The following is a 26,553-nucleotide window of genomic DNA, read 5'->3' as shown; positions in this document are numbered from 1 at the left end:
ATTATAAAAATATCATCTTTTTCATGTCCCTCGCAAACAAATTTTTTTTTTTTTTATTATTATTTTTGGCATGTCCACGCAAGAAAGGGTGGGGGATTTGAACTAATAACTTTCGTTTCATGAGCATGGTCTCCAACCAATTGAGTTACCTCTTGGGGACGCAAAAAATTTTTATTTGATCAAATAAAATTTTTAAGTGATATTTAAGGATCAAATTCTTCCAAATTCAGATAAGTGATTTGAAAAAAATCTTGATTTAACTTTTTGATTCTAACTCAGCAAGCCAAATTTAGAATCTTCATCTTATTCAAATGGACAAAAATTCCATACAATTCGATTTGTAAAAAATTTCATACAACCTACGTATAAAATTGACATGTATCCATTAGCATGTGAGAATCACTTGAATTTTTTTTATTAATGCTTAATTGCCTTATATATTAACAACATTCATGCTTTTGAGGATCTATTAATTGGAACTTATGCTCCGTTTGTTTCAGTGTAAAATGGTTTTTGGAAAATGATTTCGATATTTTTTGGTGTTTGGTAAGTGCAAAAATAATGGTCAAATGAAAAATGATTTCCGTTTGACCAAAAATTCTTGGTAAATTTCGAAAAATGATTTCATTTTCCGTAAATGGTAGACGTAGTCGACCCTCTTTTAAACAACGCATTTGATCTTCACGTTCCAGTCGATCATCTCTGGATTTCAACAAATCAGATTCTAGCATCGGTCGGTGCTGGAGTCTGGAGATTTCTGTTGGAATCCGGCAACGTCCAGCCACGGCCACCAAATGCCGGTGGACCAAATTCCCGCCAATACTGCCCGAGTCCGATTGGATCTTGCCAGAATATGGCTAAACTGGCAGGATTCCGGCTGGATCTTGCCAGATTCCGGGCAATCTAGCTGGAGTCTGACCAGATCTGGCCAGATTCCGACCATACAGCTGGAGTCCCGCTGTATTAGGCCAGATTCCGGTTAAATCGCCGAAATCTGGCGACGGCAACCGAATGTTTCCAAATCCCGACCACTTTTGCCAGAATTCGGCCAACCCCGATTCCAACGAAACTGTCCGAATTTTTGCCTTTATCCTAGATTTTGGCAATAGTAGCCGGAATCCGACGAAAGTGCCCGTAATCCTGTCGGTCAGTGACGGAAACTCGTCACCAGTGATTTTTATATTATTTTACATAAATATTTATATGTTGTGAATAAAAATTGATTTTTATAAATTAATATGATTGAATGAAAAATATAAAAAATATTTGCGATTTTTCATTCGCGCCAAATACCGAAAAATGCTTTCTGCGAAAAACATTTTCCTGAAAAATAACTTTATTAAAATCATTTTATATCAAAACAAGCGGAGCATTAGAGAAAGTCAATTATTTTCCTTCATTGTCCGGGATATGATTTGGTTAGCTAGAAATCAAGTGTAGAGATCTCTTGTCTTATTAAATAGATTAAGTTGATTATGAAGACTTGGTGAATTGGCTCGGGAGAACACAACCTTTGTGAAAAGAGAAATGCCATAGTTCAAAAGCCCAAAAAAAAAAAAAATTGCTTATTAAATAATGTGTCACAATCCAATGAGGTGACACATTTTTAAAAATAATAAATTATATAAAATTGTGACACATTATTTGAATATCGAATTTTAGAGAAATTTTTTTAGAAGTCTAGCATTTATCTTGTGAAAATAATTATAAAGGATCATAATCAAAGATTAACTCCACGAAGCAAAATGTGCTTTACTTGCTGCACAATTAGCGTCTTCCAATGGCAATATCCCCCTTATCTTAGAAGGAGAGTTTTAAGGCCTTGTTTGGCAAGCAACACAAAAATTTCTAATTTTATTTTTACATTTTTTAAAAATAATCAACATCAAAACTTTCTAATTTTTTATTTTTATTTTTATATTGCATCAATAATTTTTTTATTACTATTCAAATAAAAAAAAATATATTATAATATAAATTTTTCTTTTTCACTTTTCTATATAATTTTTTTTTTTACTTTATTTCACATCTACCATTTTTTACTAGCTCAAAAATTCTTTTTCCATTACTCTATTTATGTTCCCTCCCTTACCAAACATACCCTCGTAGTCATCGTGCTATCATCCCTTACTTCATATTGACAAATAGCTTCGGTTATCGGGGACATCAATGCAGCTCTTTCTCTTTTCTTTCTTTCTTTTCTTTTCTTCTTCTTTTTTTTTTTTTTTTTTGGTTGTGTGTGTGGCTAAGTGGACTGCTACGCATAATAATGCTTTTTGGTCTTATTCCTCGCAATTGTCTAGCTCTTTCAGCTTTGTAGTTTTGTGTTTTCCCCTTCCCTCTTCCTATGTAATTTCTCAGGAGACAAAAAAAAATAATAATAAAATAATAGTAACATGTTTTGTACTCTAACGTTTACAATAAGTTGTTTTAAATTTACGTAATAGTCTATTGTCAGCTCCAAATTTAACCACACAACCTTATCCGTTTCTTCTATTTTGAGATCTTGCCACCCTCAACCATCAACGTCGTACCATCACACTGTAGGAGAAGACCCATGCCGTACATTTTCATGGCTCCACGACCTGGTTGTAAGTATCAATATATATTTGTTTGGAGTTCAAACGAGGATAAAGAGGAAATGAGGTGGTCGTTGTCGTCGATGCAAGGTGTGGAGACAACAATGGGGGAAGCGACGAATTGGAATTTCTTGTGTTACACAAACTGTAGTAAAAATTGTAGTATTAGTATAACAACACTTTAGTTTTTTTTCAAGATAATTTTATGAAGTTTTTGAAAGAAAAAAAAAAATAAGAAACACTTAAAAAGCTTATTCATTAAATGATTTATATTATTATTGCACTATTTATTATTTTGAATATCTTACCGAATTATATGTTAAAATAATAATTTCAAACTATCTATTAGAAATAATTATTATAGTTCTAAAAACTCTATCATAAATTTGCTCAGACAAATTATCCAACTTTACACAGATTGATGTTTCATAATTTAAGTGGGTTTTTTTTTTTTTTAGAGTAGTTAACATGAAAAGTCATTTAAAATATGCCAAATTAACTAATATATAATTTTTTTTAAAAAAAAGATTAACTAATATATATTTTCAACAAATTTTTTTTTTGACTAATATAAAATAAATGTAATAAGTAAGTGTGGAGAGTGGTATTCTTCGTTTGTTTGTTATTTGTTTTTATTTTATTTTATTTTTAGGATAAATAGTCCATCAAGTCTATCATAGAGTGTAATTTGCTTAGGGTTTGGGTCTAGTTGGACCCGTGGGTTCAAGTGCGAGAACATCCTTTCGGCCCTTCTTTCAAATTGGGTTTATGGGAAATATTATGGGGTAAAGAAGTGACGATTGGGCTTTATTAATTGATTGATTGACCCCTCAAATGGTCATCAATGATTTTGGGTTTGTCAAGCAAACAATCGATTCATTATCACAATAATTTAGTTCACTTTATCGCCTTAAAATTGAAATACTGATAAGAAATAGGAGTACCTAGTTATGTGCAAAACTTGCATTCAATTATTATTCAAAAAAAAAAAAAAAAAAAAACTTGCATTCAATTAATTTTGCAATTTGGGGGTTATTCATAGCATATATAAGCATTTTACTGGGAAATAGATGCATCAAAATCATTTTATAAGAAATAAATTCAGACAACATTAACTAAAACAACATGTTCTCAAAGTTAGGAGTGTACATCCGGACGGATATTAATCACGCGGACCCGTTATCCTCGTATGCGGATAAGCAAAACAACTATCCGCAAGTAGTATTCATCTTCCAAATTTTTTTTTTTCCGATTCTATATAATTTTGGTGTTGCATTATATTTTCAAAACAAGCCCAAAAGATTAAAAATTAGTCAAAATTATTTTTAAAAACGATTAAAAAATGCCCATTACCTATTTATAGAGAGCGGATAATAACTGCACTTAATAATTGTAATAATTGTACAAACAAGAATAGTTAAAAAATAATACAGTTGCGAGTATAAATATCACAAATAATCATGCGGATATCCACGTGTATACACATACTCAAAGCTTTCAACATTACAAATGATGGTGCAAGAGAAAATTTGAGTTCTATAAAATTATAATGCATTATATTTATTTATCCTCTCAAAGAAAATTATGATCCCATCCTTCATAGTTCTTTAATACGAGAATTAATTACTTTTGATCCCCAACTCAGTTGATTTACCCATAGAAAATGCTTGAGATATTACAATTTATAACTATAATTCATTTACAAGCTCATACGTCAATATCTTATTGATGAAAAAAATTAAACAATAAAATTTGAGAGACATTATTTAACTGTTAATGTGGTAGCGTTACGTGAACCCACCAACATAGACTATGATATTCTGCACACCCATTTTGAGATTGAAAAAAAAAAAGGAATAACTTTACAAAATGGTATCGAATTATACGCCGTTTTGAGATCAGGGTACTGACCTAGCAAACGTCTCAAACTGAAGTATTTATGTTTCCAAACGTTTCTCTTAAGGGTAGTCTGTTAGAATTTGTTGTTAAAACCTAACGGAATACCCAACATACCCCTATTTTTTTAAGAAAGAAAAAAAATCTTAGGATTGGGTGTTGGTCAGAATTTAACGAAATTTGCAAAAATACCCCACGCCTGAATCTTTGATTTTTTATTTTTTAAAATAAAATAAAAAAACAGCGGTATTTTGAGAATTTTGACAGGATTTAATAGCAAATCTTAATGGAGTACCCTTAAGTGAGACGTTTGAAAACGTTGATTCCCTAGTTTGAAACGTGCTAGTTCAGTACCTTTATCTCAAAGAGATATGTTATTTGCACAACTCTTACACAATAATTGTACAACAATGCTGATGTGTCTAGTATTTTTTTAAAAAAAAATCAAAATGTTAAACACATTAGCATTGTTGTGCGTAATTTGATACCCTTTTGTGAAGTTATAAAAAAAAATAAAAAAATAAAATTACACCTAATTAATATGTGCAGCATCACCAGCACGGACTCTTTTTAATTAACATAGTCTTGACCAAATTTTTATTTCTTTTTTCAGTTTCTAATTTTGTCACAAGGAAAATGGTAATTTAGTTACAGGGAAGTGATAAGAAAATGTTGTGGGGGTATGAAATATGAGGTCCATATCTCTCCGATCACCCTCTTTTGGATAAGAGACGAATCCGAAAACACAAAGCAATTGGACCTCACATCCCACCTTGGCTCCACGTCTATAATCCAATTGAACCACACATCTCTTCTTCTCAACTTAGAGATCAAGCTTCTCCAATCTCCATCTACCTAACTTCTGCCGCACCCTCACGGATCAAGAGCAAACATCGATCAATGGCAGCAACTATAGCCACAATGGCCATGCTCAACTCCAAGTGCTTGAGCAACAGCTCCACCAAAATGGCCAGTACCGCCAAGCCAACCCCGAAGCTTCAGAACCTCCCAAAAGGCCTTGCCTTCTCTAAACCTATTGAAAATCCCAGTTTGTCGACTTCCCTAACAAGCACTGCCATTGCCGGAGCCATCTTTTCGACCCTAAGCGCTTGTGACCCGGCCTTGGCTGCCCAACAAATCGCCGAGATAGCCGAAGGCGGTGATAACCGTGGCCTGGCTCTCTTGCTTCCCCTTATTCCAGCCATAGCTTGGGTGCTCTTCAACATCCTCCAGCCAGCTCTGAACCAAATCGAACGCATGCGTAGCACCAAGGGGCTCATCATCGGGCTCGGGCTCGGTGGGTTGGCGGCATCTGGATTCATGTCAACTCCCCATGCATCAGCTAGTGAGCTTGCCATGATTGCCGATGCTTCTTCGAGCGACAGCAGGGGACAGCTTCTTCTCATCGTTGTTACTCCGGCCATTCTTTGGGTCCTCTACAATATTCTACAACCGGCCTTGAACCAGATCAACAAGATGAGGTCCGGGTGATTTATATAATAGTCTTGTGGGGGTAAATTAACGGCACTTGTAATCGTTCCTTATGTTAATGAACTTTTTTATTTTTGTTTGCTCACTTTCTTTCTTTTTTTGTTCTTCGGATGGTTTGAATCCAATATTGCATATATAGCCCGGCCATAAGTATCTTAGTACTAAATTTCTACTGTTTTTAGTACAATTATTTATTTTTTAAGTGGATTGTTTGAGTGAAAGAATTTTCTAGTTTCTCTAATTCTTTTATTAACAACAAGATGATCTTTAATTAAGTAGAATACAATAGGATGATATCTAAATTGGTAAGAACTCCTAGTTAATCCTAATTTTAAAAACAACCTAATCCTTATTAATTAAATCCTAATTGTATGTTGGGAATAATTTCATTCAGACCGGCCTATTTAAAAGAATCATGGGCCTTCAAGTTAGTATTAGCCTAAGGAGAATTGACAGCCATAAAGCCGAGACAGTAGGACTCTTGGGTAGTCTTATCCTGGGAGATAGACACCAAGTAGTCATCCCCGTAAAAGATACTCCTGAGAATACGCGGCAGAAGGTATATTTCGATTGAGTTTTGAGAATGCAGACATCTCAGGACCGAGAGTCAACTCAGTCAATCAAAGCCTGGGACAAGCATGTTCCGGGAACTCAAGTCTCATTCAGCCTAGGCCTGAAACATGAACTTAGGTCTCATTCAGCTAAGGCCCGGGACAAGCATGTCCCGAGAACTCAGGCATCAGTTAGCCAAGGTCCAGAACAAGCATGCCCCAAAGACTCAGGTATCAACTTCATCCCAGGAAATCCGGATTAGAACCTTACTTCAAGTTAAATTGAGGTAGGAGTCACAATTTGGGTCCAATAAATCCGATCAACAGTCCTATTCTCAGTAAAATTAGGATATGACTCCCAGTCAAAATCTAATCCCTAAAGATCTGGGAATCACTAAATATTCGAGATCACTTCGAAGATCCAGACCAGATCCCTACGTCTACTAAGGAATTGAAGTCCAAATAAAATTCTGACGGCACTCTTAGGTTAAGAAGGAGCAGGAAACCTAATTCAGGTTGACATCTACCACTTTGCCTATAAATAGGCTCATACTCTAGGTATAAACGACAGATTGATTATTGTAGGCATTGAAGATACTTTTCTTTGAGAAGCTAATTTTTATTTTGCAGTATACTTAAGGAGCGTGAAAAACATCGAAGAATGCGCCATTCACACTATACCAATAATTGAACCAACACTAATTAATCAAATACAATTTCTAATTATTTCTCATCTTATCGTTATCCCTAACAATATGTTTCATATATTTAGTGATCAATTCCAAAAAAGATTACATTAAGGATATGATGCATCTGGCCTGAGGGGGACGTCGAAAAAAGGACAAAGAAAAAACAATAATGGGGCCTAAAGTGGAGCTGGAACAAGCTTAGCTACTCAAAATCAGTCTGGCTTTGATCGGGCGGATTCTTAATTTAAAGTGATAGGGCCCAAACTAGAAAATCAAGAAATAATTGGCTCTACTAAATTGTTGTTACTGTGTACAACAATAATAAATAATACAAAATCAAAAGAGAGAGACAGAATTGAGACACAAATTTACGTAATTTGGCAATGTACCTGCGTCCACAAGAGTGTGGCTATATTTTACTGGAAAATGATTTTTGTACAACTAAAAGTGCACAACTTTTACACAACCAAGACACATTGGTGGGATTCATGCATATGGGTCCCACCGTGCATGGAACTTACCAATGTATCTTGATTGTGTAAAAGTTGTGCAACTAACGCATCTCTATTTCACTATCTCATTTAAGGTTACAGCATAACATACTTATAAGAAAACTCTAATTAAACAGACGTATTTTAAAAAACCTCAAAATACCTTATACCATGCCTTTTGCCGCACCCCCACAACCTATTCGTCCCCATACCAACATAAAAGCTCTGCTCCACTCCGTTCACTTCGCTCTGTTCCGATAACTAGCCTCTATATATATTAACATTTCGTATTACTATCTATGCTTGAGAGAATATGAACCGCTTATTTCATCATAAACTCATTTGGAGCCCACTCTTTTGGGGCATAAACTGTAATCTCAAAATTTTGACATATTGGAAATCACGGGTCAATCAAAAGCTTATTTATACTTTATATATAGGCAATGAAGATCAACAAATTATTATGAAGCATAGAGGGCTAAAATTGAGGGGGAAATTAAAGTGTAGGTACAATGATTAATTTGCATGCATAGTGTTGAAAATGTGCACATGATCACAAGAATTTTACGCCCACCAGCACCGGCTACTGTTCCAGAATCATCGGAACCAACACGATAAGGCAACAATGCGCTCGACGGTACGTACGTTGGATCTTTTTCTTTTCTTTTCTTTTCTTTTCTTTTCCTTTCGGTGGTGGAAACAAATTCAAGTGGGGTGGCTGGCATGGCATGCTTTGAATGGATGATATCTACGTTTGACTTGCAGGGTGCTCCGCCGCTAGCGCTAAAGCTCATGTTTTTATCTAATTGTAATTGGTCTCCACCATATAGAGAGACAAAAGAATCGAATATTCCTTACTTTTTGACGAATTAACCACAACTAGAAAAAAAAAAAGATAGTTAGAATAAATAAATAAAAAAATGAGAAGCAAAAAGCGAAAGGAGGCTAGGTGGTAGGTTCATTGACATATATATAACTATATATATATGTTTATTAAATCACTAATATTTTAATTGATAGCAATCGATGTTAAATATATCATTAGTATTTTTGTCAAAAGTTTAAATTGATTATAGAAAATTGTTAATTTAATTATTTAATTTATATTCTAACGCTCTTCTTCTTCGTGTGTAAACCGATCAAACTCATTTTCAATAAATGATGTTTAATTCAAAAGGCCTTTCGAGGCGCTCACCTATTTTGAGCATCAATGACAAACCGTGGATTTGCATCCAGAAAGCATGCACTTAGAGAGAGAGAAGTCCGCATGCTCTTCAAGGGTATACGTGGATCCCAAGACTTCAAGATAGAGAGTGGCCTCTAATATTTCAGGTATTAAAATTAGGTTTGATTAGTAATATATCAGGTATATATATATTAACAGTTTGAATATTAGAAATTGAAAAAAATCTAAGTGTAGGGGATGTTCTAAATTCTAACTAATCACGTAGTTTAGAGTTTGGTTACTCAAATTTAAAGTTTAGATTTAGAGATATTAAAAGTTTGATTAGTAAAATAAAGTCTTCGATCATAATATTACCATACGTGAAACTATATATGAAAGTTAATTAGTTTGATAAAGTAGTTATCAGTACTTGAGAAAAAAAAGGATGACAATGCCTAGAAATTGGCCTACAAAAAAAGAGATTAGTTATAGTTTTTGAATAATATATACTACTTTTGAGGTGTTTCTCTTACTTAATTCAAGTGCTTTCATAGTTTTATTCATTTCCGCTAGGTCAGACAAGCTTTTGCACGTAAGATATGTATAATATATGGACATTAAAATAAACGGTTCCGAAAGGGATTAATTAGTTTATAGAGTACTTAACTAAGTATCCATGAAGATCAATGCGTTTAGCCCCGGATGGAATAACTAGTCTTTATTTTATTTCAAATGGATGGTATTTAATTATTTCATGATTAAGATTGAAAATTAGCATAATGTCAATATGCTGGCTGTTGGCACGTCCCTAATTGTGATCATCGATCAGGTTTTAATTAACTCGATCAACAGCTTTGATCTGATCACAAAACAATGCCGCTTTGACTCGTGCATGTCCACTACCCCCACCATATATGATATATTTACATGTTCCTTCCTCGTTGGCCGGTTCATGATGATCACAAACCAATTCCTAATTTGCCTTTCTTTTCTTTCATTTTCTCTCCCTATACTCTTTTTCTTTTCTCATGCAACAAACAGTCCCAAACATTGGAGCCGGCGAGAAAGTTTAGAGAGAGAGAGAGAGAGAGAGAGAGAGAGAGAGTTTGAAGAAGCTTTCACGCAGACATGAAAACCACGCAAACAAAACCACCAATACTCAGAAAATGCTTCCTTCTCTCTCTCCTCCTATCTCTTCCTTTCTTTCTCGTCCTCCTCTCTCTCCAACCCAAACACCACCACCAGAACACCACCGACCCACCACCGGAAAAACAGAGTTACGGCTCCGGAGACCTCAAAATACGTCCCGGATACCCCTCCTACAAGTCCTACATACAGCGGCAACTCAAGAAGACCCTCAATCCTAAACTCAGAGAACTATGGACAACCCGTGACTGGGATCGGAAAATCCGAGTCTTTGCAATATTCTTCCAAGATTTAAAGCAAAAGCGGCTTCTCTCCAACGAGTCGAAAGCGCTCTGTATTGGTGCCAGAGTCGGTCAAGAGGTGGAGGCCCTGAGGCGTATCGGCGTGTCTGACTCGGTGGGGATCGATTTGGTGCCGAGTCCTCCGCTTGTGATGAGAGGAGACTTTCACAACCAGCCCTTCGACAACGAGACCTTCGACTTCGAGTTCTCCAACGTGTTCGATCACGCGCTGTACCCGGACAGGTTCGTTGCAGAGATTGAACGGACGTTGAAGCCCGGAGGGGTATGCGTGTTACACGTGGCGCTGTCTAGACGGTCGGATAAGTACTCGGCTAATGATATTTACAGTGTTAAACCGTTGGTGGAGATGTTCAAGGGGTCGGAGGTTGTCCATATTCGTGGAGTTGATGGATTCGGATTGGACACCGAGGTCGTGTTCAGGAAAAAGAGACCGATCCCACGGTCCTGATTGGCTGATTTTCGTGGCATTTGTTTGAATTTTTTTTTTTTCTTCTTTTTCCAATTACATGTTCTTAATTCATTTTTTTTTTCTTGAATTAAATTTGTCATATACTACTCAAATGAGCTCTATTTAGTGTATTTAATTTGAGTGTGGTTAATTACGAATACTACAACTTTTATTATATGTTTATAACTTTTATTTCATGTCGTTTATAGAGTGACTTCGATCATGGCAAACACTTGAAGGAAGAAGTTTGTAAGAAAGATAAAGGGCTAGAGAGGTTCGCGAAAGGTACCGGCAAAATCACATCAGACACTTAAGTAATTAGAAGAAGGAAGGAAGAAAATTTTGTTGAGTTACACTTGGGGAAAATTGAGCATATATTCCCACATTTCCTTGTAGGGTTTCAAGGTTCTTGCCCATTTCTAATGTAAGTTTGTAACCATGGGTGATTCTCCCCTATGAATATCGAGAGGTTACATTGGGGGTCCAGGAGGTTACATGACGTGGCAAGGAGAATGTTGAGGGGGAAGTTACAAGTGATCCTGGGCAGTTACACGACGTGGTTGGGCGCCCGGGGGGAGGGGGGCGGTTTGATTGAGTGTAATATCAATTTGGGTGTGTCTCGGGTCTATTACGTTCAGAGCCTTGAGGCGTGCTTATCATGGCTAACATGACCTGATTGACCCGAAGGGGCTTTTGGACTCTTTGGTAGCGTTGACCTGGTGGATCTTGCAATCATTGGTTCTGATGAACTTTCAGTTGGAAGGCCTTAAGGACTCTTGATAACTGTGTATATACCATTATAAGTTTCTTAAAAATTGATATGCATGGTAGTTTACTTAACATTTATAACGTTAGCCTATAAACAGTTAAATTTGATTGTGGTTAATGTGACAGTATTACCACATGAACTGCCATATTAACTTAAAAGGAAATTGTGGTAAAAGTTGTAATATACCAAACATAATTTTTGTTCGAATGATTCTGTTACTCCCCTCCCCATATCGTAGAAAAAAAGAAAAAAGAAAAAAAGAAACGTGAATTTGAAACCATTCTTTTTGCCCATAAAGTTTGTACTTTGTAGACATTTAGATATATACCTTGGTTTCATTCAAAGTTTCCGTTGTAAAGTAAAATGCATGTTTCTCTTTTCACTCTTTTGACTCTTGATCTAGAGCTTGTTTCATGAATCTATCATTAATTTATTGTGAAATTATTGAGGTGAAATGCTGCATGGAATTTCTTTCAATAATGCCATGGCATGTGGAAGTTATTATTATTAATTATGATTAAGACAATTTATTAAACCTAAAATTTGACGGATCACTATAATTAGAAATGATTAATTTCATGGTCTACGTTAGATTTTACAAATCTTATAATGTACATACATGTTGTTAAACCATTTAAAATTTGAAATGACGTGATGGTATATATTGTGTAAATTGTTAAATACAATAATAATAATAATAAAAAGACATTGAAATAGTTTTTTTTTTTTTAATCTTTTTTTCTTTAGTTGAAATTGAGAGAATTCTATCGCATTTTGACTATAGATACTACGTCATCTACTGATTATATATAATGCAGCATGAGTATGATATTAATTAATGTGAACACAATCCTTGCTTTCTTTCAAATTGTAATCATAATAAATTATTTTGTTATAAGAAATACGATCAAAGAGGACCTACTAAAAGGAAAGAATAAGCTGGCGTCCAGCTCAGTTGGGGCCCAAATTATGATATTTTTTAAGATAATTTTAATAATACTTTAGGTGAAATTAACGCAAAGATAATTAAAGGAATAAATTAAAGTATTGCTTAAACCAATAAAATGAGTTGGCTGAGACTTTGTGAGACAAAACGAAATTTCGAGATACCTTTCATCAACCACCAATAGTACTTAGGCTTATAAAAAAGCAAACCAAGTGGGGCAACATTGCCAATCGGACCAAATAATTTAATTTAATTTTTTTTTTCCATGATTGAACATGATTTACTTAATAAGGTTTTATATTTCGATCAACAACCTAGCTCTTACTAAAGTTTTATATTGTAACGGCTTTGTTTGTTAATGTTTCTTATGAAGTATTTTTTGTTTGAAAATAATATTTTGATGTGACATAAAAATAAAAGTAAAGGAAAACTTCATTTATAAGTCATAATCTTTCTTAACTTTTGAAAAAAGATACTCAAAATTTTTAAAAATGTCAATTTAAGGTACTTATTTTTTAATTTTTTTTAATTTCAACCATTCGTTAAAATTTTCCGTTAAATCCTGTTAAAAAATTCAAAATACCCCTTTTTTTTTTTATTTAGGAAAAAAAAAAAGAAAAAATTTGATAGGACTTACATGTTAGTAAAAATTTAACGGAATTCGCAAAAATACTAATGCCTCCTAAAACTTTGAAAAAAAATTTTATATATTTTTTTTTTAAAAAAATAAACACAAGAGTATTTAATTTAACTGTCAAATTACATGTATTATAATATAATTAAATTTACTACTTCTATTTTTAGTCATGCACGTGCATGTAGGGCAAGAAGCCATTTAGTTGAGACAAACTGAACATCTTTGGCTTATAAATATTTTTGGAGAAACTTTATGGGGTTTTTTTTTTTTTTTAAAAAATAAAAATAAAAAAAATCAGTTTTTATTATTATTATTTTAGCAAAAAGAGTAATCAAAACAATAACAAATAATCTCAAACACAAAAGATTCATTAAATAGTTAAAACTATTTTACATTAAAACACTTTTCAACCAAAAAGCAAAAACGCAAGTGTTTCCAAACAAAAACATGTTTTTCAACAAACTTGCAAGCCGATGTTTGATTTTTTCTTGGCCTAATGCCATTCTTTCTCAATAGTATATAGAGCCATGCGCAGCCTACAGTGAAAAAGATGCAACAAAACTGAACTCCTAGAGACAGAAGCCAATGAGATCCAAGCAAGAGAGCAATTACAGGTCAGCCTGAGTGTCTGGAACAAAATGAACAGGCTGGCTTTCAGTGTCCTCCTGCTGTGACTGAGTAGCTGTTAGTTTAGCCCTCTTGTATCTTCTGGAACTTCTAAGGATTGTATCTAATGTCATACCCTTTTCACCTGAAGAGCTGCTACAAAGATAACCAAGAGATTAAGTTCGAGATATACATAACAGAGAAAGAGCATGGCTATCATCAACAGACAAAATTTTCACAAGGTTGAAGGCCTTGAAAGTGAAAAGAAATTTCTAATAAAAGACATCTGTATCTCACAGGAAAAAGGGGTGTGTATTTTTATTGAACTTACAATGCTTTTGTGATGCTTCTTTGACCGCGGTTCTTTCTTTTTGAGTCATTAGATCCTGGGGCAATTTTGATTCAAATGGAAAAGTTAGCTCCTATAGAAGCTCAGACCGCAAACAGAAGTAGCAGAAAACATGAGGATACGTTATGAATGGCAATTAAGGAACATTTCACAATATTAGCGCTGAACATATATGGGAAGTTTTCAAGCAATTGAGGAAATTGCTGTCAAGTTTATATAAGATTATCTATTGTGTTAGTCAAAATTGATCCAAAATTCATCATCAAAAGGGAAATGAAACAATGGGCGATCTCTCTATTGAACTAATTTCTGGAGAGGCGGATGTCACAAACTTTCATAGACATTGAAAGGATTATTTGGAAGTCAAAAGAGAGGTATCCTGTTGCCTGAAGCCTAAACAATGTAATTTCACCTTCTCATATCCTGTTCTCCTTAAGGGCATTTGAATAATGCCAATATATATATATTGACATGAACTTACCATGAGATAATTAAAGTCGCATCCAATACACACTTACATATTTAGGCTTTGAAAAAAAAAAAAAGAGTTTGCATGACAGAAAATGGCATTCTTGGTCTATTAAGTCTGATTAGCTAAGCTATGGTTACCAACAGTTAGACAAGCACAACAATTACGAGTGATATTTGAGATGTGAATCAACTAGACAATCCAGACACAATTTGTATTACCATTTTGTGGTGAGTTCAGATTTGCATTGCTTTCCCCATCAGAGTAGTTGGATGAAACTGAATTATCAGATGGAGTTCTGGTGCTGGCATCGGAATTGACCATTCCATCTTCGTCTTCAGAACTCCCACTACTATCATCCTTAAAAATTGCTCCTGATTTAGCTAATAAGCTCTTGTCTTGTTCCGAGTTATTTACAACTTCCCCAATGTCATTAACATAATTTTTTCTAACACCCCGGCCAACACCTGATTGAATCTCACTAACTAATTTACTTTGGTGAACTATATTTTTAGAATTTCCCAAGTTAGACTTTGATACAGCAAAAGCTTCACTTTTTCTCTCTGAATTGATACTGGTCTCAGAATCATTGACTACACTGCGCCTTCTCACATCTTCAGGAATGGAAGTGAACTTATCCGACTTAGTGGATCGTGGAGCTTTCATCCCACTTCTAGAAACTTTTAGAAGCTTCTTTTCAGGGTGAAGCATGTGCTCAGCACATTCATCCTTTGATAGTGATCCTTGCAGTTGGATGGTGCTAGAGTTGCCAGCTTGAGATTTTCCTCCACTCCCTTGCTTTTCATTTGTCATTTTAGATGAAGCTTCCACCTCCCTTTGATTATCAGCTGAAGGTGTAGGATCTTTATGATCAACATCTTGAGCTTTTGTTTGCACATCCAAAAGGTCCTTTGCAGTAGAATTTTGTTTCTTCTTGGATTTCTTTCTCATTTTCTCATCCATATTCTCTGTGGTTGCTCGAGTTTTGCTGATTTTCTGCAAGGATTGCACCTCATCTCCATAAACATCACCAGCGTCCCGACCAGTAGCCAAAAGTGATTTACTTACCGTGTTTGTTTTTGATACTTCCTTTTCCTTTGTTTGAGAAAAAATGCTTTCTTCCTTCTTAGAAATCTCACTAGAATGATCACTATTTACAGTTTTAAGAGGCTCTGCTGAAAATATTTCTTGTTTAGAACTTTTACCATGCTCTATACCTGATTTAATTGGTGTTCCTCCAACTAAATCTAAATCCTCACTTCTAGAAATTTTTACAAGCTTCTTTTCAGTGTGATGCATGTGCTCAGCACATTCATCTCCTTGAAGCTGGATGGTGCTATAGTTGCCAACTTGCGATTTTTTTCCACTCCCTTGCTTTTCATTTGTCATTTTAGATGAAGCTTCCACCTCCCCTTGATTATCAGCGGAATCTTTATGACAAACATCTTGATCTTTTCTTTGCAAATCCAGAAGGTTCTTCGCAGTAGAATTTTGTTTCTTCTTAGATTTCTTTCTCATTTTCTCATCCATATTCTCTGCATTTACTTGAGTTTTGCTGATTTGCTGCAAGGATTCCATCTCATCTCCATTGACATCACCAGTTTCCCTAACAGTAGCCAAAAGAGAAGTACTAACTGTTTTTGTTTTTGATATTTCCTTTCCCTTTGTTTGAGGCTCTGCCGAAGATATGTCCTGTTCAGAACTCTTAACAAGCTCTATACCTGCTTTAGTTGGTGTTCCTCCAACTGAATCCTCAGGTTTTCTCTTCTTCTTTTCTTTCTTACTAGATTTCCTATGCTCAACAAGTCCAGCACCATCCAAAAATTTAGAAGTGGCAATTACTTCTTTAGCATCCATGTCTGTTTCAACCCGAACGGGCAGTTTGAACTTTTTTGACAGCAATCTTTTAGAATTTCTATTATGTAATGATTCTCTTGCCTCTTCAACTCTATCAGTCTGATCGGATTCAAAATTATCATCATCATTAAGGACACCATTCTCAGGCCTGGAAAGCTCAATGTTGTTTTCGAGATTAGTAAGCTCTTTGAACCCAACAGCTTGATGGCCTTTCAGATCAGCAAAATGACTATCCTTCGAGTTTCTCATTCTTGCTACTCCAACTGCCGCTTCTTCTTTAGATGCATTATTTTTGCTTTTCACATTGCCCGCCCCAGTTTCACTCATGTCAAGATCTACAAAAGAATTAGCATCATAATCAGCAAAAGATGCTACGATTTCTAGAAACCAACATGACTGTCATGTTTCAACAAATGACAGGTGTTGTTGGATATGGCAATTATGAGAAATGTTAGCTTATAGAACATGGTTATATATACACATCTTGGTGAATTTACCATAATAAACATATAAATTTACCAATATGAGGGTTTGAATGCTTTAGAATCATAAATATCAAAACTATCTTGAAAATAATATCAATGCGTGATTTTCTTGCAAGAAATTGCAGCATCCTCGTAATGATGCACATTTTTCAGGTTAATAAAGGTGGGATTCTTTCATGATTTGAAAAAGTTTCTGACATGCCAATTTTTTAAAAGAACTGTCCGACAAACCAAAGGGATGGTTTCTTCAAACTCAAAATAAAATTAAATGCAAGCAAGACAACAATAAATCGCATATCAATATAACAGACGAGAATCACCTAGTGAAGAGGGCACTTTGTCATTTTCCCCCGCTTCATGTAAGGAATCACACTGCTTTTGCTTCTGGTAGATTCCATGAATTTCGGGAGTCATTACACCCTGAACACCCTTTCCAGGAACAGATGCTGCATGTGGTTCTTTACTTGAATCCTTCCAGTTAATTCCCCCAGTGACCCTGGAACTTTCTTCCTCAACATCTTTCTCAGAAGAAGGAACAGAGGTGACTGCTCGATTAAGGGGATTTGAAGATTTCTTTTTCCTTTTCTTCTTCCCGTTGCTTGAGTCAGTTGCCAGCAATACATTCTTGAATGCTTCAGGAACTAAGCTGTCTAGTGTGGCGTTTGTCTTCTGCTTCTGCACTAAAGAAGAGGTTAATTTATCATTTCCCCCCACTTCATGGACTGAATCACTCTGCTTTTCCTCCACAGATAGTCCACGAAGTTCAGAAGTTGTCGCGCCCTGGACACCTTGTCTAGGAAAAGATTCTGCAGTACGTTCTCCACTTGAATCCTTGTGCTTAATTCCAACAGTGACCCTAGAATTCTCTTCTCCAACATCTTTCCCAGAAGCAGGAAGTGCAGAAGCTAATTGAATAAGAGGATTTGAAGATTTCTTTCTCCTTTTCTTACTCTTCCCAGTGCTTGAATTGGTTTCTAACAAATGGGCATCCTCCACTGGCTCAGTAGAAATACTGTCTAAGATGGCATTTGTCTTCTGTTTATTCCCTGCAGAGTGCTGAGATGCACTCTCTGCCTTGGAGATCTCTTTATTAGAATTACAAGTCAGAGCTCTCATTTCTTTTAAAGAATCTTGATCTCCACTTTTCTTTTCAATTTTACGCTTTCTCTTTGCATAAGATCTGGATTTTGAAGTTTCTTCCGATGACTTATTGCATTGCACATCAACGTCATTCTTAAATTTGTCCAGTATGCAATTATCATGTTTCTCTAAAACATCAGTCTCCTTGCTCAGATTATTAGTCCTCTTTATTTCAGAAACTGACCTCTTACTAGTATTAGAAGATGAGCTTCTGCAAGGTTCATCAGCAATATCTTTGTTCCCCATCCTCATATCAAATGGAACTTCTCTACCTGCATTAATTAAAGAGCTTTCTGGGACTATAATAACTTGTTGTGACGTATCTTCGCCAAATCCATGAATTGGAGCATCTTTTACTTTTAAAACTTCTTTACCAGAATCACTTGAGCCATACTTGTCAGCAATGGGAACATTCTCTTTTGCATTCTGGTTGCTCCCAACCAGTGGCAGAGATGAATCATCATAATTGGATGCCCCCCTTTTGTGAGGACCATCATGAGGAAGATCAACCCTATCAAATGCAGTACTATTCCTGATGCCAGAACAGTCTAACATGTTTTTAGAAGCAGGAATACAGGAATTATGATTTTCGCCATGCTCCACTGAACAAGAAGCATCAACACAGAGAAACCAACTATTTTTGACCCCATCAAAGGCACTTTTTACATACATGGAATCTGATAAGTGATAAAAGTTTCCTTTGCGCTTTACCTGCCAATTTTATAAGACTTTGTCAACGTGAATAATATATGTATATTCAACAAACATGATGTTCAACACTCTTATTCGGCATGTTAAAGTGGCATACCTTTAAGGCATGAATTTGTATCTTCCCAATGCTAGGAAAGCACAGTGGATGTTCATAAAGAATTTTCTCTGCACGTCGAACAACACAGATAGGTCATTAGAAATAGAAATTGACAAACCAGAAAGCTCACTTAATTAGTAGACTCATTTTAAGCACTGCTTGTAAGTAATTGGAACTTTTGATCAATCGTTAAAATTAATCTAGGAGTTGCATAAACCGTAAGAATGAAGAACTATAAGGTGCCCACAAACACATCCCAAAACGGCTTAAATGGCAATATAAATCTCTGCCTCACTGGCAATCAGCTTCCAAAGGCCTTGCCTTTCTCCTAGTACATCCATTTGGGTAATTCCAACCTTTTGACAATGCATCCAGAAGATAGATAATGGCTATATCATTCATTTGAACTTTGTTGGTCTCAAATGAAGACTAATATTACTCCCAATGAAGTTAGTTCAAAAGAAATTAAATTATCTCACAAACTACATTATAACCAATCTTTCAACTAGACAGTTGAGACTGATTACTAGGGGCTGTCAAGCATAGAAGATTGCAACTACAGCTTCCAAATAAGAACCCCAGATTGCTAACCGAGCACTACCTCTCAGAAAACGATTGGATAAACAAACGAAATTTAAAAAGTAAAAGGAAATGCTGAAGGTAGAGGTGGAGGTGATGAAGAATTAGGTTACTTTTGAGATCGGAAACAGTGTCGGAATCCGAGACGAGCAAGGCCAAGTGGGTGTCGAGGCTGGTGTCCACAAAGATCACGTTGTTCTGAGACGCTTTGTTGATACCATCGGGACCGGACCCAGATTCCAATTTCGCCATTGATTGGCTCATCTGAGCTGATGAGAGTGCTTCCCCAGGTTGAAAGAAGCGGAGAGGGGCTCTTTTGATTGTTTTCGAACAAAGCTTGTTTGTTTGGCGGCACGGCAGGCAATGTGGTTGGAACAGAACCTCAACAAAGGTTTTTCAAAAGGGACACAGACACCGCATTTTGAATCAAGAAAGCCCGTTAGTTATGTGATTATGTAATGTTTCTGCTTTATTATCAACAAGCCCCAGGCCCAAGAGCCCAAGTGAGAACTTCACGAGTTGGACCAATGTTAGTCAATTTAATAGACCCTGTTCAACTAATTTTTTTCAATTCAATTCGAGGAAAATTTTATCCTCTACGTTTTATTTAAAACGATTACTCAATATAATAATTTTTTATTTTTTTATTTATTTATATTTTTCGGGGTATTTTGTACGACCATAAATCTTGGTCAAATTGAAAATATTTTTCGGTTGATTGAAAACCTCCCTTAAAGCCGTTAAAATGGTTTCCTCTTTTATTTATTTTTGTAAACTATTTTCTGAATTTGAGCTTCTCTTTCTTGACCCATAGTACCCGACTTCATTCTCACACGCATATTCTCTTGCAGTTTATTCTTCGTTGCCACGCCGGCTGTTGCTGTTGTCATCGCTAACGATCCGTACTAACCAAATGCCAAAAAATTATTTTTAGCTGAAATCATTTTCTTGAAAAAGAATTTCGCTAAAAACATATTACGTCAAAACAAACGAAACTTGGATCTCAACTAGAATTGGATGGCAAGTTTAAAGAATGAAATAGGTAGCTTTCATTGTGTAGTTTCAGGAATATAGATAAATTATTTCACGATCAAAGATTTTACTTTCTTACACTTAATAGCAAACATGTTGTCACGTCATTTGAAACTTTTAAATGACGTACCAACATACTTTTTATGAGTTGATACAACAAAACAAAATATTGAGAAAGTGAAATGGAGAGTATCCCATTCCTATTTCCTGGTCTCATAGGCCTTCAATTGACAAAAATGAACCCCGTGTTAGATTTGACTATCCAACATGCGGCGGGTGCTGGCTGCATGTTTCAATTAGGTTCACGCAAGTTGGCTTCACTTGCATGAACGGAAACATCACGAAAAATAAGGGCCTCAAAAGTGAGGGCCAACAAAGCCATTGGTATAAGCAACTCTGCCAACAGCAAACATATTCTCCTTCGCCAAAAGTCTAAGGCCAAATTAGTGTGAACGGAATGGCATGCAGAAATAGAACAGAGAAAGAAGAAGAAAAAAAGTAGTCCATTGCAAAACCAAACGCATAATATTAATGAAACTGAAAGGTGAATTCCAAGCATACAACCAGTATTCTCAAGCTAGTCTACCAATCTGCTTATCTAAGCAGCCAATCCTGCCTAAGAAAAATAGACCAAGATATCGCCTATTCCTTCTTCCTGGAGTCCTTGAGTTGTCCTCTCTTTCGAATCCCAAGGCAAAACCCCAGGCGCCATTTGTCAATGACAGACTCCGGCAATGAGTTGGCCAAAGCCCAGAGGAGTGTATGGGGCCAGTAAGGTGTGCAACGGGGCTCGTACCCTATCCAACGCAGACCTGCTCGGGCATATCCATCAGGTGATGGAACAAATAATGAAGACCTCTTAATTGATGCCATCTTTGTTGCCACGTACAGAGGAACCTGCGTCCAGAGAGTTTTATCAGAGAAAATAAAACAAAGCTTTTTATTTCTTGAACAGATTAGCTCCCCAAAATTTGGATGATAAGCATATTCATATCGAAGATAGATGATTTTGAGATTGTCGTTCGTTCTCATTTAGAAGACAAAGCATACAAATTTAGATGCACAAGGCAGGACAAAGTCATGAACTAGATAGTAGGGAAGAAAGTAATGATGCATATTGGTATTTCGCTAAATAAATTGCTCCACTCAATTCATAAGAGCACATCATTGCTTACCCATTTCTCATTGTGTAACTTTGACATCCTTTAGGATCTTAGATCCATTTTTTTCCACTCTATTATTACTTAAAGGAGACATCACTTGTTTTTGTTGCATATAACCATCATTTGATATTTCCTCATTTTGTCACTTATTTGAACCTGCCCGAAATCCTCCCAAATGCACTCAAATTTTCACTGCAGTATCCAGTCATGCAACCTACCCAACATCCCATCTCATGCAATGCCAATCAGGTGGATCATTTTGAACATAACCAAGCAACCTTTAGAGTTTAATGGAAGTAAAAAATGAGTGAATAATAACAAACGGAAAAATTGAAGGCACAAATGAAGAAAACTAAATGGTGCCAACAAAGAATAACAAATACCAAGCCAAACTTCTTGGGGTGGGCATTTGGGGTGGAGGGGAGATGTGTAATGCTAAAAATCAAACATGCAGAAGAAATAATGTAAAATCTATGACCTGCATAGGATAGGAAAGGTAAATAATAATTATGATCAGGGGCGCCAGGGCTTCAAAAATATATGAAGCTCCCTAACGCCCTAAAAGTAACTTTTTAAAAATAATTAATAAGTTTGCATGAGGGCTACCCTCTGTTCTTTAGCCATCATTGCCTTCAAAACAATAGAAAAGAACAAAAAAAATAAATAAAAAAATGAGAAGGCTCTATAAAGTAACTCTTTTTCTTTTGTTTTTCCTACAGTCCATGGCTAAAGCAACAATCTACAAATCCCCCACCTCTTGTTTAGAATTATATACTAGTACAAAATGGAAATGAATGACAGATAAACTCTACCTAATGAGCCTAATAAACAAATCAAAGCATATCAATTTTGTCTACTATATAAAGTATTAATATAAAAAAGAGAATACAAGAAAAAGATGACTTTACCTAATATTCTAATAAGCAAATCAGGTTGTGAATAAATTGAGTTTTCTCATTGCACCAAGATACGTGTAGTGGACAACACTGGGCCATGCTTATATACTCACCAAGCACAGCCACTTGCCTCTAGCATGGGCACAAGGCTGCTGTATTATACCACTCGGTTTCTTGGGTGGTTGACAAATGGCAATCTCTTTTGAAGGTCAAACAGAGAAATGTTGAATGGCTTAGTGAAAGTTGAACAGGCTGTTAATTTGGCTACACAGGCCCCTCAAAGCTGTCTTCTTTTATAATATTCTCAACAATGAGCAGACACACCAATCGAAAGGTAAAAATGAAAATCCACTACTCATGGTTACTGAACATTGAACTTCTAACTTGGCAACTAATAGACGATGCAACCATCACAAGGGGAAGGCCTAAAATATAAAGTAGTTTTCGTTTAATATAATTTGAACAAATATAAAAATTGGATCTCCATCCTTTATTGTCCTGGTCATGATCATTACTGTATGACGAAGAAAATCCAAACTATACTGTTTTACCTTAAAACTAGATGCAATGATATTAAACATCATATCAATACAAAGAATTCTCACTAAAATAAAGCAATACCATCTGAGAGGGATCAGTACCTGACACTGGACGTCGATCCCTCTTTTCTTGTATTCAACATAGAGAGACCTCGAGAATTGATCAACATACCTGATTGCAAACATAAATAACATCCTTTCACCTCATAAACTATAGGATTAATTAGATTAAAGTACATAAATTAGGCAAAGAGAGAACTTGCTGATAGTCTTAAGAAATAAACAGAGATAACAAAATTCAAGAAAAAAAAAAAAAGGGAGGCAAATTCAAATGCTTACGCTTTCGTGGCAGCATAAATAGCATAGAGAGGATCCGAGGGGATCACAATGGCAGCCCCAGAGCCAATATTGACGATTGCACCCCTGTTCCTCTTGAGCATCCCAGGCAGAACAGCGTGAGTAACCTTTGAAGTAGCCTCAACATTGATCTTAATCAAATTCTTCAGCAGCTCCTCATCCACTTCGTGGAAAAACCTGGCATACGGGTACGACATACCAACGTTGTTGATCAGAACCCCAACATCCAACCCTTCAATGGCTTCGCTAATCCTCCGAATACCCTCGGAAAGATCACCGGCAAAGTCCACAACAACGGTCTTGATCTGGGTCTTACTGTACTTGGCTTGAATCGAATCCGAAACATCTTTGAGCTTGTCCGGATTCCGACCCACCAAGACCAGATTAAGCCCTTTACGAGCCAATTGAAATGCGAAACCCTTGCCAATGCCGTCAGTGGGTCCGGTAACGAGTGCCCAGGACCCGTATTTCTTGAGATTCTTAGCGGGTCTGAGAAAGTTGACGTAGACCCAGTTGAAGAAGGCGAGAGCAAACTTAAGAGCCGAGATAGAACCCAAAGTGAACAGAACGAGAACCCAGAACGGCTGAGGTTTGAGCTTGTCCATGAAACAGAGCTCCATGTTGGAAGAGCGTGCTTTTGCTTTGGATCTGAGAGGGAATGGTGGAATCCAAGAAATGGGTTTTATAGGGACAGATTAATCACCGTGACTCGCAAGAGATTCAGTGGATTCGAGATTGCTAGAGTTGGTTGTTGATTTGACTAAGCAAGGGATGGAGTTACCGAAAACATTAAGGTTCTTGCTCAATGATAAAGGAGGATGGGCAAGGACAGTTAGAGCTAGAGCAATAGGTATTCAATTTATGGAAACGTGAGTTTGTGTGCGCGTACACGAGACAGAGACAACAGAGTTGGGTGAAGTAGATGAGCGGAAAACCACCACAATTAACTACGAACAGTGACGAAGATGACAGAACGTGGGGTGCGCTGTACTTTGCTATACCGGATGCCACCCCTTCTATCTTTCTGCAAAAATTGATGCTTTTGGTACTCTTCTCTACACACTAAAAATATATATATATCCTCCAAACATACTAAACTATTTGATCACCCTACTTACAAAATAAAATAAAAAAAATAAAGAAAAAATTCTCCACACCAATTACCGTCTAATTATTAATGGTTATGTTTGGCAAGTGAGGAAACAAAAGAAAATAATGGAAAAATAATTTTTGAGTTAATAAAAAGTGATAGATGTGATATAAAGTAAAAAGAATTTGTATAAAAAAGTGAAAAAAAAAAAAAATTTGTATTGTAATAGATTTTTTTACTTAAATAATAATAAAAAATTATTGATGCGATATAAAAAGTAAAAAAAAATTAGAATGTTTTGGTATTAATTTTTTTTTAAAAAAAAAAAATGTGAAAATAAAGTTAGAAATTTTGTATTGCTCGCCAAACAAAGCCAATATATCCTCCAAACTTACAACTAAGACAATAATATCACTTTTAAAACATTAAAATTTGTCAATATCCCCTAATAACGAAAATTACTAATAATAAAATAAAATAAAAAATTTTAAAAACAACTAAGACTAAAAATTTAAACAAAATTACCACTCAATTGACAATTTTTTTTTTTTAAAAAAATAGATTCTTTTTTTTTTCCAAATTTATAAGGGTGTTTTTATCTTATTGAAAAAATTGCAGAGTTATTTTTATTTTTTTATTGATCTTAAAGAATATTGGCAATTTTTTCATAGTTTAGACGTACATTATCGATTGAAATTATCGATTGAATTCTAATATGAGCCTTTGAGGGTATGTAGACTTTTCTATATAAAAAATAATAATAATAATAAAAAATTATTTGATAACTCAGGCAAAAGCTCAACCGACTGAAAACCATACATTATAAATCGAAAGTCCTTTATTTGAATTCCGTTTCCTCTTCCCTCCCCTTTCTATCATATCCGAGTAGTGAGCGGTATCTCCACAAAAAAGGGGGAAAAACACTATTTAATGTGTTAAATAGTTGAAAACAAAATTTCATTATTCTCTACGTTTTGAAACCCTAATAATGAAGATGGTAAAAGGATTAGAGTATACATGATTTGTAATTGTAAATAAGGAAGGAAACTCCAAAATTGTGTTACCCTCGGAGATGTCATCATCCTACTATTCTAAAGAGCCCCCTCCGACTTAATTAGGTTAACAACTACCAACCCAGAAGAGAAAAGGAAAAAGAAAATAAAAGAATTCAGGCCAACTACTTTTAAGAACAGATCTTAAGGGCAACAGTACACCATTTAAAGGTTTGAAAGTATAATTTGGGACCAATTTGCCGGAATGGAATCACCATTGTAGCTCGTAATTAAAGCTTTGGCTGATATCTTAAAGACGTGGTCACTTGAGGGCTACAAAAGCGGTTGGGCAGAAAAAATCCTCATTATTTCATTTGCCGACTAATAACTATTTAAGAATATTCTTAGTAGCATCACTAAAATAACTTTTTAGTTATTTTAATAAGTTAATTTGATAAAAACATTAAAAAATCATTTAAAGCAGCATCACCACTTTAACTAAATAGTTTTGGTGAGTAAAAATATTCACTAATTTTGATGAGTAGTTTTTACTCACCAATTTTGTTTCTCATTTCTTTCTCACATGATCACAACACATTTTTTTTTCCTTCCTTCTCCCATTTTCTTCTTCCATTTTCCATCTTTCTCACACGATAATGTCCCTATTTCATGGACATGAAGGTTTTTTTGTCCATGACATAAACTTTGTGGTTCTTTCATTTATCTTTTCTTTTCTTTTTTTTTCTTTCTTGAATTTGATTGAGAAACAAATGAAAACTTTTGTGAATTTCTTAGCAATGATTTAATCTCAAGATAAAGAAATTTGAAAAAAAATATTATTTAAATGGAATAGTGATTGTGAATAGTTAAAATGTGAGGTTGTTGGGAGAACTTTAAAAAAATGGCTCATCAAAATAGAGAAAAGTGATTTTTAACTACTTTGGTGAGTAAAATTTGATGAGACTACTATGAATGCTCTAAAATAGTTAAAAAAAATGATCATTTTACTCTTTTTAAATACATTAACCGGCTCCTTGATCTCAGAGGATCCTTCTCTAGTTGATCCAAGGCCAACTTTGAG

The 26,553-nt window shown here is 35.3% G+C and overlaps 4 protein-coding genes across 5 annotated transcripts; 2 read left to right on the top strand and 2 right to left on the bottom strand.

Moving 5' to 3' along the window:
- Positions 1 to 5,216: 5,216 nt before the first annotated feature.
- Positions 5,217 to 6,051, top strand: LOC133865548 (photosystem II reaction center proteins PsbY, chloroplastic). The gene has a single exon (XM_062301972.1). The coding sequence runs from the start codon at positions 5,376 to 5,378 to the stop codon at positions 5,964 to 5,966; it is 591 nt and encodes a 196-aa protein (XP_062157956.1). The 5' UTR covers positions 5,217 to 5,375; the 3' UTR covers positions 5,967 to 6,051.
- Positions 6,052 to 9,796: 3,745 nt separating this feature from the next.
- On the top strand, positions 9,797 to 10,935 carry LOC133865541 (uncharacterized). Its single transcript, XM_062301964.1, has one exon. The coding sequence runs from the start codon at positions 9,991 to 9,993 to the stop codon at positions 10,756 to 10,758; it is 768 nt and encodes a 255-aa protein (XP_062157948.1). The 5' UTR covers positions 9,797 to 9,990; the 3' UTR covers positions 10,759 to 10,935.
- A 2,522-nt stretch (positions 10,936 to 13,457) lies between these two features.
- Positions 13,458 to 19,802, bottom strand: LOC133865523 (uncharacterized). 2 transcript variants are annotated; one of them, XM_062301951.1, is made up of 6 exons: positions 19,517 to 19,802; positions 18,825 to 18,892; positions 17,197 to 18,727; positions 14,756 to 16,726; positions 14,048 to 14,102; positions 13,458 to 13,872 (listed from the first exon to the last, which is right to left on the bottom strand). In XM_062301951.1, the coding sequence occupies exons 1-6, from the start codon at positions 19,665 to 19,667 to the stop codon at positions 13,719 to 13,721; spliced, it is 3,930 nt and encodes a 1,309-aa protein (XP_062157935.1). In that variant the 5' UTR covers positions 19,668 to 19,802; the 3' UTR covers positions 13,458 to 13,718. The 2 variants fall into 2 exon arrangements, with proteins under 2 accessions (XP_062157935.1, XP_062157941.1); XM_062301957.1 differs by having other exon boundaries at positions 13,458 to 13,869.
- A 1,139-nt stretch (positions 19,803 to 20,941) lies between these two features.
- Positions 20,942 to 24,440, bottom strand: LOC133865513 (very-long-chain 3-oxoacyl-CoA reductase 1-like). The gene is made up of 3 exons (XM_062301941.1): positions 23,373 to 24,440; positions 23,136 to 23,205; positions 20,942 to 21,332 (listed from the first exon to the last, which is right to left on the bottom strand). The coding sequence occupies exons 1-3, from the start codon at positions 24,008 to 24,010 to the stop codon at positions 21,078 to 21,080; spliced, it is 963 nt and encodes a 320-aa protein (XP_062157925.1). The 5' UTR covers positions 24,011 to 24,440; the 3' UTR covers positions 20,942 to 21,077.
- Positions 24,441 to 26,553: the final 2,113 nt, after the last annotated feature.

The sequence above is a fragment of the Alnus glutinosa genome, chromosome 1, assembly GCF_958979055.1.
Source record: "Alnus glutinosa chromosome 1, dhAlnGlut1.1, whole genome shotgun sequence".
NCBI classification, from domain to species: domain Eukaryota; kingdom Viridiplantae; phylum Streptophyta; class Magnoliopsida; order Fagales; family Betulaceae; genus Alnus; species Alnus glutinosa.
Note: the sequence above shows the minus strand (reverse complement) of the source record. Positions and strands in the feature narration are given on the sequence as shown.